Source organism: Schistocerca cancellata, chromosome 5 (assembly GCF_023864275.1).
Source record: "Schistocerca cancellata isolate TAMUIC-IGC-003103 chromosome 5, iqSchCanc2.1, whole genome shotgun sequence".
Taxonomy (NCBI): Eukaryota; Metazoa; Arthropoda; class Insecta; order Orthoptera; family Acrididae; genus Schistocerca; species Schistocerca cancellata.
This window is the reverse complement of record NC_064630.1, coordinates 445,954,422-445,969,996: the sequence shown is the minus strand read 5'-3', so window position 1 is coordinate 445,969,996 and position 15,575 is coordinate 445,954,422. Positions and strand designations below refer to the sequence as shown.

General features: G+C 42.5%; 1 protein-coding gene across 1 annotated transcript in view; it reads right to left on the bottom strand.

Annotated features, from left to right (window-relative positions):
• LOC126187897 (nephrin-like) overlaps positions 1–9,050 on the bottom strand; it is an 878,271-nt gene extending 869,221 nt beyond the window's left edge. Inside the window, exon 1 of the mRNA XM_049929248.1 lies at positions 8,675–9,050. Coding sequence (XP_049785205.1) covers positions 8,675–8,747 — 73 coding nt within the window. The 5' untranslated portion in view covers positions 8,748–9,050. The remainder of the gene's footprint in view (positions 1–8,674) is intronic.
• Between the last annotated feature and the right edge of the window lie 6,525 nt (positions 9,051–15,575).

Below are 15,575 nucleotides of genomic sequence, written 5' to 3'. Positions count from 1 at the left end.
GTAGGAAGAGTAGGACAGGCTTTAAAAGGATGCAACTATAAAAATGACAGAATGATGTCCATCAGATTGTTTCACAGAGGAAGACTGCACTGTAGTTCCTTCTCTAGATTGTCGCACAGATGACAAAATGGTAGATATCGAAATAGACGACAGAGGGACAGAAAAACAATTAAAATCGCTCAAAAGAAGAAAGGCCGATGGACCTGATGGGATACCAGTTCGATTTTACACAGAGTACGTGAAGGAACTCGCCCCCCTTCCAAAGGATCGGAAAAGGGCACAGGTCATCCCCGTTTTCAAGAAGGGACGTCGAACAGATGTGCAGAACGTCTCTAACGTCGATCAGTTGTTGAATTTTGGAACACGTATTATGTTCGAGTATAATGACTTTTCTGGAGATTAGAAATCTACTCTGTAGGTATCAGCATGGGTTTCGAAAAAGACGGTCGTGTGAAACCCAGCTCGCGCTATTCGTCCACGAGACTCAAAGAGCCATAGACACGGGTTCCCAGGTAGATGCCGCGTTTCTTGACTTCCGCAAGGCGTTCGATACAGTTCCCCATAGTCATTTAATGAACGAAGGAAGAGCATATGGACTATCAGACCAATTGTGTGATTGGATTGAAGAGTTCCTAGATAACGGAACGCAGCATGTCATTCTCAATGGAGAGTAGTCTTCCGAAGTATGAGTGATTTCAGGTGTGCCGCAGGGGAGTGTCATAGGACCGTTGCTATTCACAATATACATAAATGACCTGGTGGATGACATTGGAAGTTCACTGAAGCTTTTTGCAGATGATGCTGTGGTGTATCGAGAGGTTGTAACAATGGAAAGTTGTACTGAAATGCAGGAGGATCTGTAGCGAATTGACGCATGGTTCAGGGAATGGCAATTGAATCTGAATGTAGACAAGTGTAATCTGCTGCGAATACATAGATAGTTCCCTTCTCATTTAGCTACAAAATAGCAGGTCAGCAACTGGAAGCAGTTAATTCCATAAATTATCTGGGAGTACGCATTAGGAATGATTTAAAATGGAATGATCATATAAAGTTGATCGTCGGTAAAGCAGATGTCAGATTGAGATTCATTGGAAGAACCCTAAGGAAAAGCAATCCGAAAACAAAGGTAGTAGGTTACAGTACGCTTGTTCGCCCACTGCTTGAATACTGCTCAACAGTGTGGGATCCGTACCAGATAGGGTTTATAAAAGAAATAGAGAAGATCCAACGGAGCGCAGCGCGCTTCGTTACAGGATCATTTAGTAATCGCGAAAGCGTTACGGAAATGATAGATAAACTCCAGTGGAAGACTCTGCAGAAGAGACGCTCAGTAGCTCGGTACGGGCTTTTCTTAAAGTTTCGAGAACATACCTTCACCGAAGAGTCAAGCAGTATATTGCTGAAGAGACCATAAGGATAAAATCAGAGAGATTAGAGACCACACAGAAGCATACCGACAATCCTTCCTTCCACGAACAATACGAGACTGGAATAGAAGGGAGAACCGATAGAGGTACTCAGGGTACCCTCCGCCACACACCATCAGGTGGCTTGCGGGGTATGGATGTAGATGTAGACTTCTAGGTCAGCCACCTTATATCACAGCCATTCAAATTTACTCGTCAACCACCTATGCTGAAAAGGGAGTTATTGACCATTTCTAAGAGAACTTACTAAAATTACTGCTGTCCGCACCTAAGAAGGATGTCGTCTTCATAGTAGGAGATCGGAACGCAAAAATGGGAACTCAAATAGTAGAGGGTGTAACGAGAAAATTTTGTCTTTAATATCAAGGCATACTAGGCTAGGTAGTGTAACTAAGAAAGAAAAAGTGCAAATAAGAAACTGAGTAACAGAATACTCTCAAAGGAGATTAGTAAAGACGATATGGTAGATAATACACAGAATACAACTGATTCCTTAGCTCTCAAATGAGAAGTTGTAAATGATATTGACAAGTTGCTTTTTCCTTTTTAGGCGGTCTACTGATGAAAGCTGAATGATTTACATTCTTTGCCACTGATATACATAGTGTGTCTTTTTCACGGAAGCAGATGAGCGTGCTCTGATCTAGCTCAATCGAAATTCATCTCAGACCTGATCGTTAACTGATACCAGATGTAGGGCACAATGAGAAACGAAACCGCTGCCTATAAGTAACATAGTTCGCTAATTTATCATTTTATGTAGTCTGTCGGAGCCGCTGCGTGTACTTAAACGCTTCAAACATTTTACTTGCATTTAGGAAGTCCCTTATTCTAAGTTCCGAAACAGGTGTACTACTTAACGTAGTAATTAATTATCCATCAAATAACTGTAAGCCAAAGAGGGAAGGCCTAAGGCGAGAAAGAAACAACAACACACATTGTAAGACAGTTTTACTGATTGTCGCATGACTTCAAACTGTCGTAGAATACTAGGGAAACGAAGGTTAAAGAGTGTCAACTCTTAATTTTAATCTGGAAATTAAATCTCTTCCTTAATCACTGACTTCACTATTTACTACGTATTTCACCAATAAGGAATCCTCATTGAAACCGGTTTCATTGTTCGCAGGCTAACTGTAAGATGTGTTTTGGGGCACTAACACACATTTCAGTAACGTTAAAGCACAACACAAAGAACTAAATCTGGTTACAAGAAAGAAGGTAACGTCAAATCAGGACTGCTGGAAGCGTTCCTCTATTTAAATATTTATGCAGCCAAGCTCGTAGGAGGGCGCAAATGAGCAGGGATGTTCAAATCCTAATTATTCACATACTGTACCTGATAGCAACGCACCAAAATTTTCACCCGACCCTAGAAGTTTTCCAAATAAATGCTAACGGCTGGCACCTACCATTAGACATTATTTATTGCAATGCAATGCACACACACAGGCGAAAGTTATAGATTCTGCTCAAGTTTAGTATTGACAGGTTCATAATTCAGACACTGGGTGTGGCACATGGCAAACATAATGACACTCTCTCTAGGGTATCTGTGGGAGAATTCTACCACATGAATCTTACGGAGAGCAAGAAAGATGCAAAATGCACAGTGCCTCAACTACTTCAACTACTCGTATTATAAGAAGGCGTAGTTTACTTGTAAAAGAAATAATTCAACTACTCGTATTATAAGAAGGCGTAGTTTACGCGTAAAAGAAATTTTTTGAAACAATCATATAATACCTGTTCAGTTTGTATGCTACATTTTTGAAATACGACTAAGAAAAGTGTTAAGCATTCAGTTAAAAAATGGGTGATTCTCTTTTTAGTAGGGATGATGCCTATGAAACATCATATTTAATACCACAGTGATTATTAGTAATATTTTAATTCTCGTTCGTAGAGATCTAAAAAAACAGCGACTAAATTAGAGAAGTTAGGAAGTGAGGAATATTATGCTGGTACTGGAAGAGTCTTTGACATTGTACCACTCCAACGCTTGTTTATGAAGGAAGTATTATGTGGGATTTCGAACGAAATTGATGATCGGACAGAGGAATTCTTGGTTTGGAGATCAAAGCATGTTATCTTGGCTGGAGAGTCATCGACAGATGTAGAAGTAACTTCAGGCGTGACAAACAGAATTTCGCCGGAATTCTCACTATTCATGTTATGTGTTAATACCTGTAGATATTGTGTTAACTCTAACCTCAAACTTCTTACAGACGATGCATATAATTGTGTGAATAAAGGTGCAAAAATAATCAGTGAGATCTGGTTAAGATTCGAAGCGTGCAAAGATTGACGACTCGTTTTAATCGTTTACAAATGTAAAATAGTGCTCTTCACCAAACGGAAAGGGTGGTACCCTATGACTACTGTATCAATGAGTCACAATTAGAACCAGTTAACCAGCAGTAACTATTTGTGGGGATACGCAATGAAATGAATATATGGACTTAGTCGTATATTAGGCGGGTGGGAGACATCGGTTCATTAGTAGGATACTGAGAAAATGCACTAATTCTACAAAGGAAACTGCTTATAGAACGCTCTTGGGACCCTCCCGAAAATAATGCTTGCCTCTGGTACCCTACAAAATAGACCTCTCAGGGGTTATCAGTCTCACACAAAGAAGAACCGCACATAAGGTAACAGGATTGATTGATCCATGGGAGACTCACATAAATGCAGAAAAAACTGAATTGCCGGACTTCAGCAGATTGGCATCATCTTTCCCCCGGAAGCCTACACAAAACGTTTGAAGAAGCGGCATTAGTTGAGGAAATAAGCATTTTTTCACAAATCCCTACATATCGTGAAGACTCGATTAATTACGGCTCGCTCAGACCACGTTACACATGGGAATGAACCGGGAAGGAGCCCTAATCAGTGTTTCAATAGAAGGAACCACCTGTCATACACTTCGCAATTGTTTGCAGGAAACTGAAGTACAACAGTGACCGTTTAATAAGTGAAGAAGAAGATGACTGTATACTTGTTTGATGGCTTATTAACAAAATTATTTTTCTACTTCTATCTGAATAGGGACGCATCGTATGAAGAGAAGATTAGACCAATCTTAAGGAACACAATACGCTAATAGAGAGAGTTCACCACATGCAGCATATCTCAAGTGATCTGGAAACATGTTTATGTTCATAAATGATCGCGACAACGAAACAAAAACTTCAACAACTACTGATATGCATAAGGCTAGTGTTTATCTGTGAATTTATTGTACGTAAATGCTTCTTAAAATGGTTTTGAAGACAATACTTTCTTTTTTTTTTTTACTTGAAGTGTTGCATTACTCTTAAGAACAGTAGAAGCCATTAGAAGAGAACACTGTTGTGATATAAAATTTGTTTGTATACAATTTTTTAACAACGGATATATTGACACGAGAGATGCCACAACTGTATATAATTTCTAAAATATATTTTTTTAAGAATATCAATTGCGATTACTCTCACTTAGAAATTAGTGTTGGCTAAATTTAATTACCCTTACAGGGTCTAAAAGCGAAGTGAATTAAAACATCAGTGAATAACTATTTCTGTAGACAACACTGAAAATACTTAAGATTTCAATACGCGTCATCGAATTATTTATTAATTTTTAATATATATCTTTACTAGATTCAACGACGGTAATTAAATGTGATCGGAACTAATTATCAACTATGACTACTTGGAACGGAGACTGTTGAATTAGGTGCCCCACCTTGCTGTTGGACAACATGAGAAATACTAAATTGATTGTGTAGGTGATTCTCGACGCGGTTCGTCATTGTGGTTTTTTACGTGAAGTGGTAGACTGCTCTTGAGAACGTTAGAAGTGATTAGAATAGACAATTAATGTAATATAAAATTTGTTTGTTTGCAGTGCACCCTTTGAAATGAAGAGGTTGGCATGGCGACTCACCTTACAGATTAACTGGCAAGGAAAGAGTAGTTCTATTGCAGATTTTACTGAATAGGCGTTGTCATTTCCTGTCGGTTTTCGAACGAGCTGAAGAGGGACGTTGCTGTTTCGTTATATAAAAAAAGCAAGCCATCCTTAATTTCACTATATCACAAAAGGCATCTTAGACGTGGTGTTAAACTTTAATATTTCTTCCTTCAAATCATTTACTAAATGTTCGGTCCCCCACCTTGTTGGACAACATGAGAAAGACTTCGTTGATTGTGTAGGTAATTCTGGACGCGGTTCGTAGACGTCGTTGTGTACTACGAATGAAGAAAGGAATACTGGTAGTTTACTGTCCCATTAATGCAGAAAATCGACCGCTGGATATTTGAAAGAACAACCTCTGCAAACAGATTTAGGACTAACATGCCGTCGACGCCACTGACATTGGAGCGCAAGCTCTTATTAGGCAACAATCTGGATACACACCGGACCTGTCCTTTTCAAAAGAATCTTTATGCCATTTTTCTTAAATGACTTAGGAAAACTCTAAGAACCTTGTATCTTGTTAACTGTAAGGGGATTCATATCAAGGAATATAAGGAAACCTTGGGAAGGCAGGACCCAATTGCCATAAATTTCCGTGAACCGACGGCTGTTCCTCAATTGGAGTCATGTGTTTGAATCGTCACGTCTCCCTATCGTGGTACGTACAAGGTGATAACGTCGTTAGACAATTGTTGGGAAGTTCAGAACGATGAACAGAGAGAGAGAGAGAGAGAGAGAGAGAGAGAGAGAGAGAAAGAGAGAGGTGACGCAGTGGTTGAAACCATAGATTCGTATTCGGAAAGAGTACGGTTCAGATCCGCCTGCAACCATCCAAATTTTGGTTTTCCGTGATTTCCCTAAATCGCTCCAGGAAAATGCCTCCATAATTCCTTTCAAAGGACACGCGAATTTCCTTGCCCATCCCAATAACTTTCTTAGTTTGTGTTCCATCTCTAATGACCTCGGTGTTGGCGGACCTTAAACCTTAATCTTCGTTTTAGTGATCACCATTTGACACTAACACCGACAGATTTTTCGGGGTATGTGAAGCTTCCCTTATATCAATAAAATGAGCTCGAAGAGTAAATAATTATGTATGTAAACTGCGTTAGAAACTCATATCCAGAACACCATGTTGCTTATTTTATTGTGTAAGATACTATTGTTCAAACTATCCGCAGCGAACACTTATTGCTATCTGGATACTGCAACGTCAACACAAGTGGAAATGAAACGAGAACTGATGGAATTAGAAATATAAGTGACAGCAATCAGGGTGGCAGGGTTCAAATGTTAGATGTGACTCATTTGGAGGGATTCAGCGTGAAAGGTCAGAACAAGTGTAGTTCTACGGACAGAACATGTCGGTGACAGACTGACTAGGGGAATTCGCAAGAAGTGTAATTTCTAATTCTAACAATTTTTCACGTAATTGTATTCCGACACAGTTTTAGTGTAGTTATTCACAGTGCGACCCTCACTAAATTCGAGTAACGTAAAATATAGAGGATGTAAAGAACGGAACTGAGTTGTTGAAACCAGATCTGTATACGTAGGGAGAGAGGATACATAGGTCGGAATGTAATTTAAGCCACAAAAATGTAAGGCAATTGTCGATGATAGACTTTTTGTCACAATTATCACTGATTCCGTTCAGTGTTTGACATCTTCACATCACTCGAAGTTCCAGTTGGCTTCAAGTGTTGTACACATTCTGGTGACCGATGTCGCCTTTGAAAACTGTGCAGACAAAATGGGGAAGTTACTCAGGGCGATGTCATATCGGTAAAATCTCAGCAAAATTCGCAGGTACGAATTTCCTTCGTGTTGGAATTGCAATAAAAGTCCTTAAATATCATCTGGAAGTCCTAAATATAAAACTCTTAGTTATAACTATACATTGATGAAGCAAAAGCAATGGTGAAAGGACATTAGGAGGATTGTATTATTAAGTTGGTCAGGAATATGATTAGTCTTGACATTTCGAGAGCTACAGGTCTGAAATTACTAAAAAATTATGTTTCGATTTACAGACACAACTGTAATTTTGATGACCTTCAATATCTACTTAATTCTGTTTAACGAAGATACAGTGATTCCAAAAAGTGTTCATTCCACCTTAGCGATTAGAATGTCACAGGCACAGTCATATTAAAAGCTAAGAAACGAACAATAATTACTTCCTTACAGTGGTTAATATCTGTATTTAGAAATAAAACGTACGAAACTCAGTCACAAGGCGATCTTCCTGCAGTTCTATGAGATATACTTAAAGGAGTCAAGAAAAAACCAACATAAGCCCTTCAAAACTTGGTAGCAGTTCAGATGCCTACAGGAAAGTCTGTGCTTTATGAATCTGAGTATAGAGTATTTACTGGCTAGAGTCGATTTGAGCTGTTTAAGTCAAATAGGCGAGTAAGAGCACGGAGAAAAAGGAATTCTGAAATTGAAGACGGAAATATAACAGCCACAGGTACACATGGAGGACGTTCAGAACTTGACTGGGGCGACATGAGTACAAATGGCTTGGCGATTTTTGTTCCGTTGATGGAATTATGACCCGGACGTATACATAAACATCCTAATACGACGTTTATCCAGAAGTGTGAAAGACACGGATCATTCGTAGGATTATATTTTCTATCATAGATTTCATTTAAAATGAAAGATATTATAAAAAGGAAAGGAGGGGAGAGTAAGTACTAGTAACAACATTGTAAATTCAAAGTGTAACTTTCAGCGTAGCAGACGAATGCTTATTTTACGACATAAACTGCCTATCTTTAGTTTTGAATGTTTAACTAAGTTTATGTAAATGGAAATCTGAGCATCTTTATTGTGTTCCCCTTTTTACTGATTAATAAAACACATGTGTCCCTGCTATAGTTCATTGTAACAATTTTCCACTATCTCATCACCTTCAAAAATAATTTCACTTATTTGATGAATACCTTATGGAGTAAGCGCAGGTGCCATTCATTGTTCCAAAATACCGTTTGCAAGCCAGATAATAAGTGGAAATTATTATTGGTGCATTACGTACCACCTACTACATACATGCGGTGGTGTACAGATGCATAAACGGGAATAAAAGGTCTGAAACGCACGATGAGGTCAACAGTACTTTAGGACCAGAGCTATTCACAATGCACCACTATGCACTCGTACCGAGAAGGGCGCCACGCGCCAGATACAATAGCGGCAGGAAACGCCTGTAGCAGGTGCACAGTGACGACGGCGGCACGGCGAGCGCGGGTTACGCCCACCCGTTTTGTACTCACCCATTTGGGCGGAGCATCCGGCGGCACACAGGACACAGCAGAGCGCTAACAGGGCGCCAACACTGGACCCCATGGCGTCCGCGTCGCTATGCAGCCCTCCCCGATGCTTCGTAAACAATCCCTTACGTGGTCCGAGCAGGTTATGTAAACAACTGCACCTTAACGTCAACAGCCACTAATCAGCTGATGACAAAGTGTATAATGAAAGCGATAAATGTTACTACAGCGTATCGCTTCACGCGTGGTGAGGCAAGCACTGTGTCGCCGCACGTAGCACAGTGCCGGAGGAGACGGTCCGCGCGCCGGCGTCGCGTCGGCAGGCGTGGCGTGGCGTGGCGTGGGCTGCTGCTTGCTGAGCTCGTCGCGGGCCGCTGGCGTCCGGACGGCAGCGCGTCTGAAGCGCCACTGAGGTGCGCGCGCAGCACTCGCCGCTCCGCCGGCGACGACGCGAGCCCCGCTGGCTTCGGCCGCGCCCAGCCGCGCCGCTGCCGCTGCCGCTGCCGCCGCCTCCCGGGCCCTCCCTCTCCATTATCGCGGCCACTGCTACAGTAGGCACCCTCTTCCGGGGACCGCGATCGATGTCAACGTACGATGCGACTTTCCTAAACGAAAATGAAAGCGCCGGCATTTATTGTGACGTACGACGCTGTCGGCGGCAGCAGCGTCGGGAGCTGGAGTAGAGCGAGCACGAACTTCCTCTTTACTCCTCTTAGTTCTCGGATGAGACTACACCAGCTCGTCGATACGAGACTATCCGCCGAGGTGCCTGCCCATGTTGAATCTGTTGCTTTTAGTCGACAGTGAGGTAACAGAAGCCGTGGGATACCTCTTAATATGGTGTGAGTCCTCATTTTAGTCAGAGTGGTGCAGCAACTTGACGTTGCACGGACTCAGTAAGTCGTCGGAAGTCCCTTGCAGAAATATTAAGCCATTATGCCTATGTCAACAAAAGCCACTCTCTACACGCGTTTGGAAAAACAACAAACTCTCTTTGACCACCAAAATTCTTGTATATCAAACTTGCGTCCTCAGCATCCTTTTGTATGCATCGGAAACATGGACTACCTATGCCAAACAAGAACGTCGCCTTAATGCTTTCCACATGCGGTGCCTCAGATCCATCCTCGGAGTAACGTGGAAGGACCGAGTGACCAACGAAGCAGTGCTATCTAAAACTAACTGCAACAGTATTTCAGCTATCTTGAAGCAGAGACGACTCCGCTGGCTGGGACATGTCCACCGCATGGATCCTGACAGATTACCACGTGAGGTGATGCTTGGAGAGATCTCTATAGCCAAAACACCTGTAGGACGTCCTGTATTGAGGTTCAAGGACTCCTGTAAACGAGATATGGAGAGCTGTGGAATCGACACAAACAGATGGGAGGCACGGGCTAGCATGAGACCAGAGTGGCGTGATGATATATCATCTGGTATGTCAAAGAACGATGAAGGCTTGTTGGACAGAATAAGGCAGAAAAAGCTTCGCAATGCTACCACTGCTCCTGCCTCAGCAGCCAGATACACTTGTGACAATTGCGGCAAGAGATGCCGTGCTGCCATTGGCTTGACAAGTCATATGAAAAAATGCAACCCATAAACACACACACTGCAACAGTCATCTACCAAGATGTCGTGGCCAATATATATGCCTATGTAGTCGCCTATAACTGTGCAAGTATTGCGGTGCAGGATTCTGTGCACGAACTGACCTCTCGAGTATGTCCCACAAATTTTCGACGGGATTCACGTCGGGAGACCTCGGTGGCCATATTACTCGCACGAGTTGTCCATAATCTTCTTCAATAACAAACAGTTGTGGCCCAGTGACATGGCGCAATGTCATCCACAAAAATTCTCTCGTTCATTCCTACAAATGGTCTCCAAGTAGCCGAACATTAACATTTCCAGTCAACATCGGTTCAGTCGGGCAAGAGGACCAAGTCCATTCTATGTTAACACATCCCACGCCATTACGGAGTCACCACCATCTCGCACAGTGTCTTGTTGACAACTTGGGTCCACGGCTTCGTGGGGTCAATGGTTCAAATGGCTCTGAGCACTATGGGAATTAACATCTGTCCGCAGCTGCTAGTCGTGCAGTAGCGTTCTCGCTTCCCGCGCCCGAGTTCCCGGGTTCGATTCCCGGCGGGGTCAGGGATTTTTTCTGCCTCGTGATGACTGGGTGTTGTGTCACATCCTTAGGTTAGATAGGTTTAAGTAGTTCTAAGTTCTAGGCGACTGATGACCATGGTTGATAAGTCCCATAGTGCTCAGAGCCATTTGAACCATTTTTTGACTTAACATCTACGGTCATCAGTCCCCTAGAACTTAGAACTACTTCAACCTAACTAACCTAAGGACATCACACAACACCCAGTCATCACGAGGCAGAGAAAATCCATGACCTCGCCGTTAATCGAACCCAGGAACCCGGGCTCGTGGGGTCAGCCTCACACTTGAACGCTACCATAATCTCTTATCAAATGGCTCTGAGCACCGTGGGGCTTAACATCTGAGGTCATCAGTCTCCTAGAACTTAGAACTACTGAAAGCTAACTAACCTAAGGACATCACACACATCCAAGTTCGAGGCAGAATTCGAACCTGCGACCGTAGCGGTCGCACGGTTCGAGACTGAATCGCCTAGAACTGCTTAGACGCACCGGCCGGCTCAGCTCTTTTCAACTGAAAAATAAATACGGCTGACCATGCCACGGTCTTCCAGTCGTGTAGGGTCCAATCACTATGGGCACAAGCCCAGGAAAGGCGCTGCAGACGATCTCGTGCTGTTAGCAAAGGAACTCGCGTTGGTTGTCAGCCGCTGTAGCTCATTAATGTCAAATTTCGCAGAACTGTCCTAGCAGATACGTCAGTTGTTCTTTCCAGGCTGATTTCTGCGGTTATTTTACGCAGTGTTATTTGTCTGTTGTGAAGGCTGTCGGTCACTGCGTTGTCCGTGGTGAAAGGTAACGCCAGAAATTTCGTAATCTCGGGAAATTCTTGACACTGTGGATGTTGGAGTGTTGAATTCCCTAATCATTTCTGATATGGAATGTCCCATGCTTCTAGCTCCACTATCATTCCGCGTTCAAAGTCTGTTAGTTCAAAAAAATCGTTCAAATGGCTCTGAGCACTATGGGACTTAACTTCTGAGGTCATCAGTCCCCCAGAACTTAGAACTACTTAAACCTAACTAACCAAAGGACATCACACACATCCATGCCGGAGGCAGGATTCGAACCTGCGACCGTAGCGGTCACGCTGTTTCAGACTATAGCGCCTAGAACCGCTCGTCCACTTCGGCCGGCTCTGTTAGTTCCTGTCGTGTAGCTATGAACAAGTCGGAAACCTTTTCATATGAATCACGTGAGTGCAAATGACAGCTAAGACAATACACTGCCCTTTTTTACCCAGTGTACATAATACCGCCAGCTGTATGCTCGTATGTGCATATCTCTGTCCCTTCGTGTACTGGTATAAAGATTGGTACTGTGACCTAGCTTCAGGAAGAATAATTGACACAGTTCCAGAATTCAGCCAGGTGAGCAAATTACATGCCTCTGGTATAGCGGGAGACTTTTGTTTGGAACTGAAGACTTTCTAGCAAATACACTGTCCAGTAACACTAAATAGACCACTTATTAAAAGCCTAAATAACCAGCATTCTCAGCGCGGACCGTTGCGAGACGTGCAGGAAGAGGCTTAGTGTAGTTATCGAATGTACCAATAGAGATGTGGAGTCATGCCGACTCCAGTGTCAAGGTCAGCTGCGCTACGTTTCTCCGCTCAGAATTCATGGCGCGCACAGCCCGATAGAGGTGGTCCAATAGACTGTAGACTGGGAGACTTCCGTAGCCAGAGGAGTACGTTAAACTCATAATGATGCTCTTTAAACCTCGCACATAAACTGCGAACTGTGCGACATGTTGCATTGTTCTGTCGATAGATGCCTTCCAGTTGTTCATGCCAAGGAAAAGCAGACTGCAGGGTGAGGGGGTGAGGGGGTGGGAGCTGGGTATGATTTCCAAGGATAATTGCTATCTTCACATAAAGAAAATTATTGTCTTGTCAGTAACTTCCAAATCGTGAGCTGAACACTTAATTTTTATGCATGAAAGTAGTGAATTTACTTGTGGCCCTTCTGTTTCCTATGACTGCGGTCACTTTCAGAACTCAAATTAAAGTTTGAACCTGAGATTGCTCGTGTAACTATGCACGACCACAATAAAATAAAAATAGTCAGTAGTTGTGGGACTATGAACGACGTATTTAATTTATAAAATAACGACAAGTTTTATTAATCGTTTTGTAACTACAACTAGCTGATAACTCTTACATAAAAAAAGTCCAACACAATCAGAAAAGGGATGGTGTTCGAATGGCAAAGCATACATTGGGGTGGAAACTACAGGAAATCTCCCCTGGAGTAATTCCTTTTACAAGGCATTTTGGCTTTGTTTACATGAATCCAATGTGAGGTCCACGCTATTCAAATGAAATGAACTACGACAAATTATGCCACAAACTATGTTTCACCTGAGAACAGGGAGCTTGGAATATCATTTAACAACCCCAACCCTGTGCAGCAGTATTTTATCTTTTCAATTTGATTCAGACAGCAGCAGAAAACGGTGCGCTGTGGGCGAGGAGTGGCGATCTGTGGCAACAGTAATGGTTTGGTGCATCTATGAAAATTTACGATCTACCGGGTCTGGCCTTCTGATTATCAGCACAAGGGAAACTTCCATATTGGAGTCCTGAAATCCTGATAGTTTCAGTGTGAGGTGCATTTGTTCACTGGTCTGACCAAACCAATTACGACGGTGCATGCTGGAATCAAACTAATCACCATGGTGCATGCTGGAGTTGTCAAGCATCAGATGGCGGACTCAGGAGTTCCTCTGTCAGTACATTTGTAAACTACCACTGTCCTTAGTCCACCACAAGATACAGACCACAAGTCTCATCCACTAAAGGAAGACCTGAAGTGGTCCATCAGGGAGGACCAGAAGACAAAGAATCCAAAGAATCACCATCGCTTTCCACCAAGCATTGGAAGTGGAGCATAATTAGCAAAAACGAAACCTCTCCAACATTGCACAAACCAATGGAACTATCCTCTACTCATTGAATGTCCCCTCTTGAATGTTCGGTTGGCCTATTAGCCAATCCAGACACAGCACTGGGGTTCCCATGCTGGAGGAGCAAGTCTCCACTGTGCATATCCTGAGAGGAGCCAACCAGCAACTCCAAACCTCTCTTGTTTGAAAGAAATTTGTAGACTACCGAGGCGTTGTTCTCATGGCAAGCATGGCCATGTTTGGGCGAAAATACATGTACCTAGATGGGATCAGAGCCCCTCATTTACAGAGAGGTCTTATCTTTCCAGGAGAGTTTTCAGTTTATGGAACAAGGCTTTTAAGCTTACCAGACAGTCATGCACGTGAACTACATCAGTTTCTTAAGCCTCGCTAAAAGGACGCAGCGACTTCTTGCCGTCAGGAGGGGTTACAGTCTTGCCTCCGCTAAACAGGTGCAACAGTCTTTCCGTCCAAATACTCCTAGTTTGCCAAATTAAGAGGCAATGAATTTTATGACCTTCCCACCATTTTTACAAGGGCTCAGTTTACAGCAGTTTCTCTTAAATGGTCTACTCCACTCACTTTCCACCCACTCTTTGCCTTCACAATGGAATTGGGAGCGGACACGCTGTTCGCTCTCTTCTGCTGGCAGCTTCCGACCCGATTGGACGCCCTCCTCTCCTGCTCTATTGGGTAGCAGCCCATTCAGTCTCGGCGGCTTCTCTAGGCCTGCCTTTCCCATTTACGGCATTAAAACTTCATACAGTTAAAACCATGTTTAATTTTTCATCTCAACGAGTGCCTACTGCTTTCTCCTTCAGACGCATTAACAAGGTTTTCATGTTGTTATTAATTTGGAATTTAATTGATCGGTATGCTTTTCTTAAATAAATGTTAATTTGGTGAAAACGACGAACTATCTGATGGATCTCCCTTCCTCGTGTTGGTATTTTAGCCTTTCCTATACTCAAACTGTTACCTGCGTTTCATTCTGCCCACAATCTCCCATGTAAAAACTTTGTAAATGAGAGGTACCAAAGATAATACTGATTAACACCGAGATCATGACCTAAAATATTAATCTGATTGACTATGTTGTTAAGTTGATAGATTGGTGTGCTACCTTTCACTACCTCCACATTATCCAATATTTTCTGCCTGGAGAGTGTCACACTGCAATAATGAGGTTAGTGTGACATAGAGCTGACGAAATTACGACATTTGAGCTGGGTCTTCGAGAATTCCATGCAGGACATTGACAACTTTACCAAATAAAAACAAAAAAATATCACACGATGCCTTAACCTTACCCAACCAAGAGCCAAACACACACTCACTGCTGCATTTCTGCAATTGTTTTGTGATTATCTGGGTGCCAGAATTCTTCCTGTGGATCCTTAGGTCTTTGACAGATACGCCTGACCATAAATACAATGACTAAATGGTTGAAAGGTCATGCAAACATTTAACTAACCCATTCACAATGAAGCTGTGATCAGTGGTGAGATGGGTTCCCTAAACACAATACACTATCGTTGAGCGTTAAGTATTCTCTGCCTCAGAGACTTTGTTATCCCAGCCCAAGCATTCACAGTGATCCAATCTTCCATAGAAACAGTAACATGACAAGTTCTTTTAGTACAAGGGAGTAAAAGATTTTAACACAACAAAAACTATATTTCAGTGATATTTGGAACATAGTGAGACTTCACAAAAATGAGGAAGACAACTTCCAAACTTTAGTCGGTCTCAAGAAGTGGTTTGAATAATAATGTATTTGTGGTGTGTGATCTTCTGTCTATCTTAGATTTTAGATG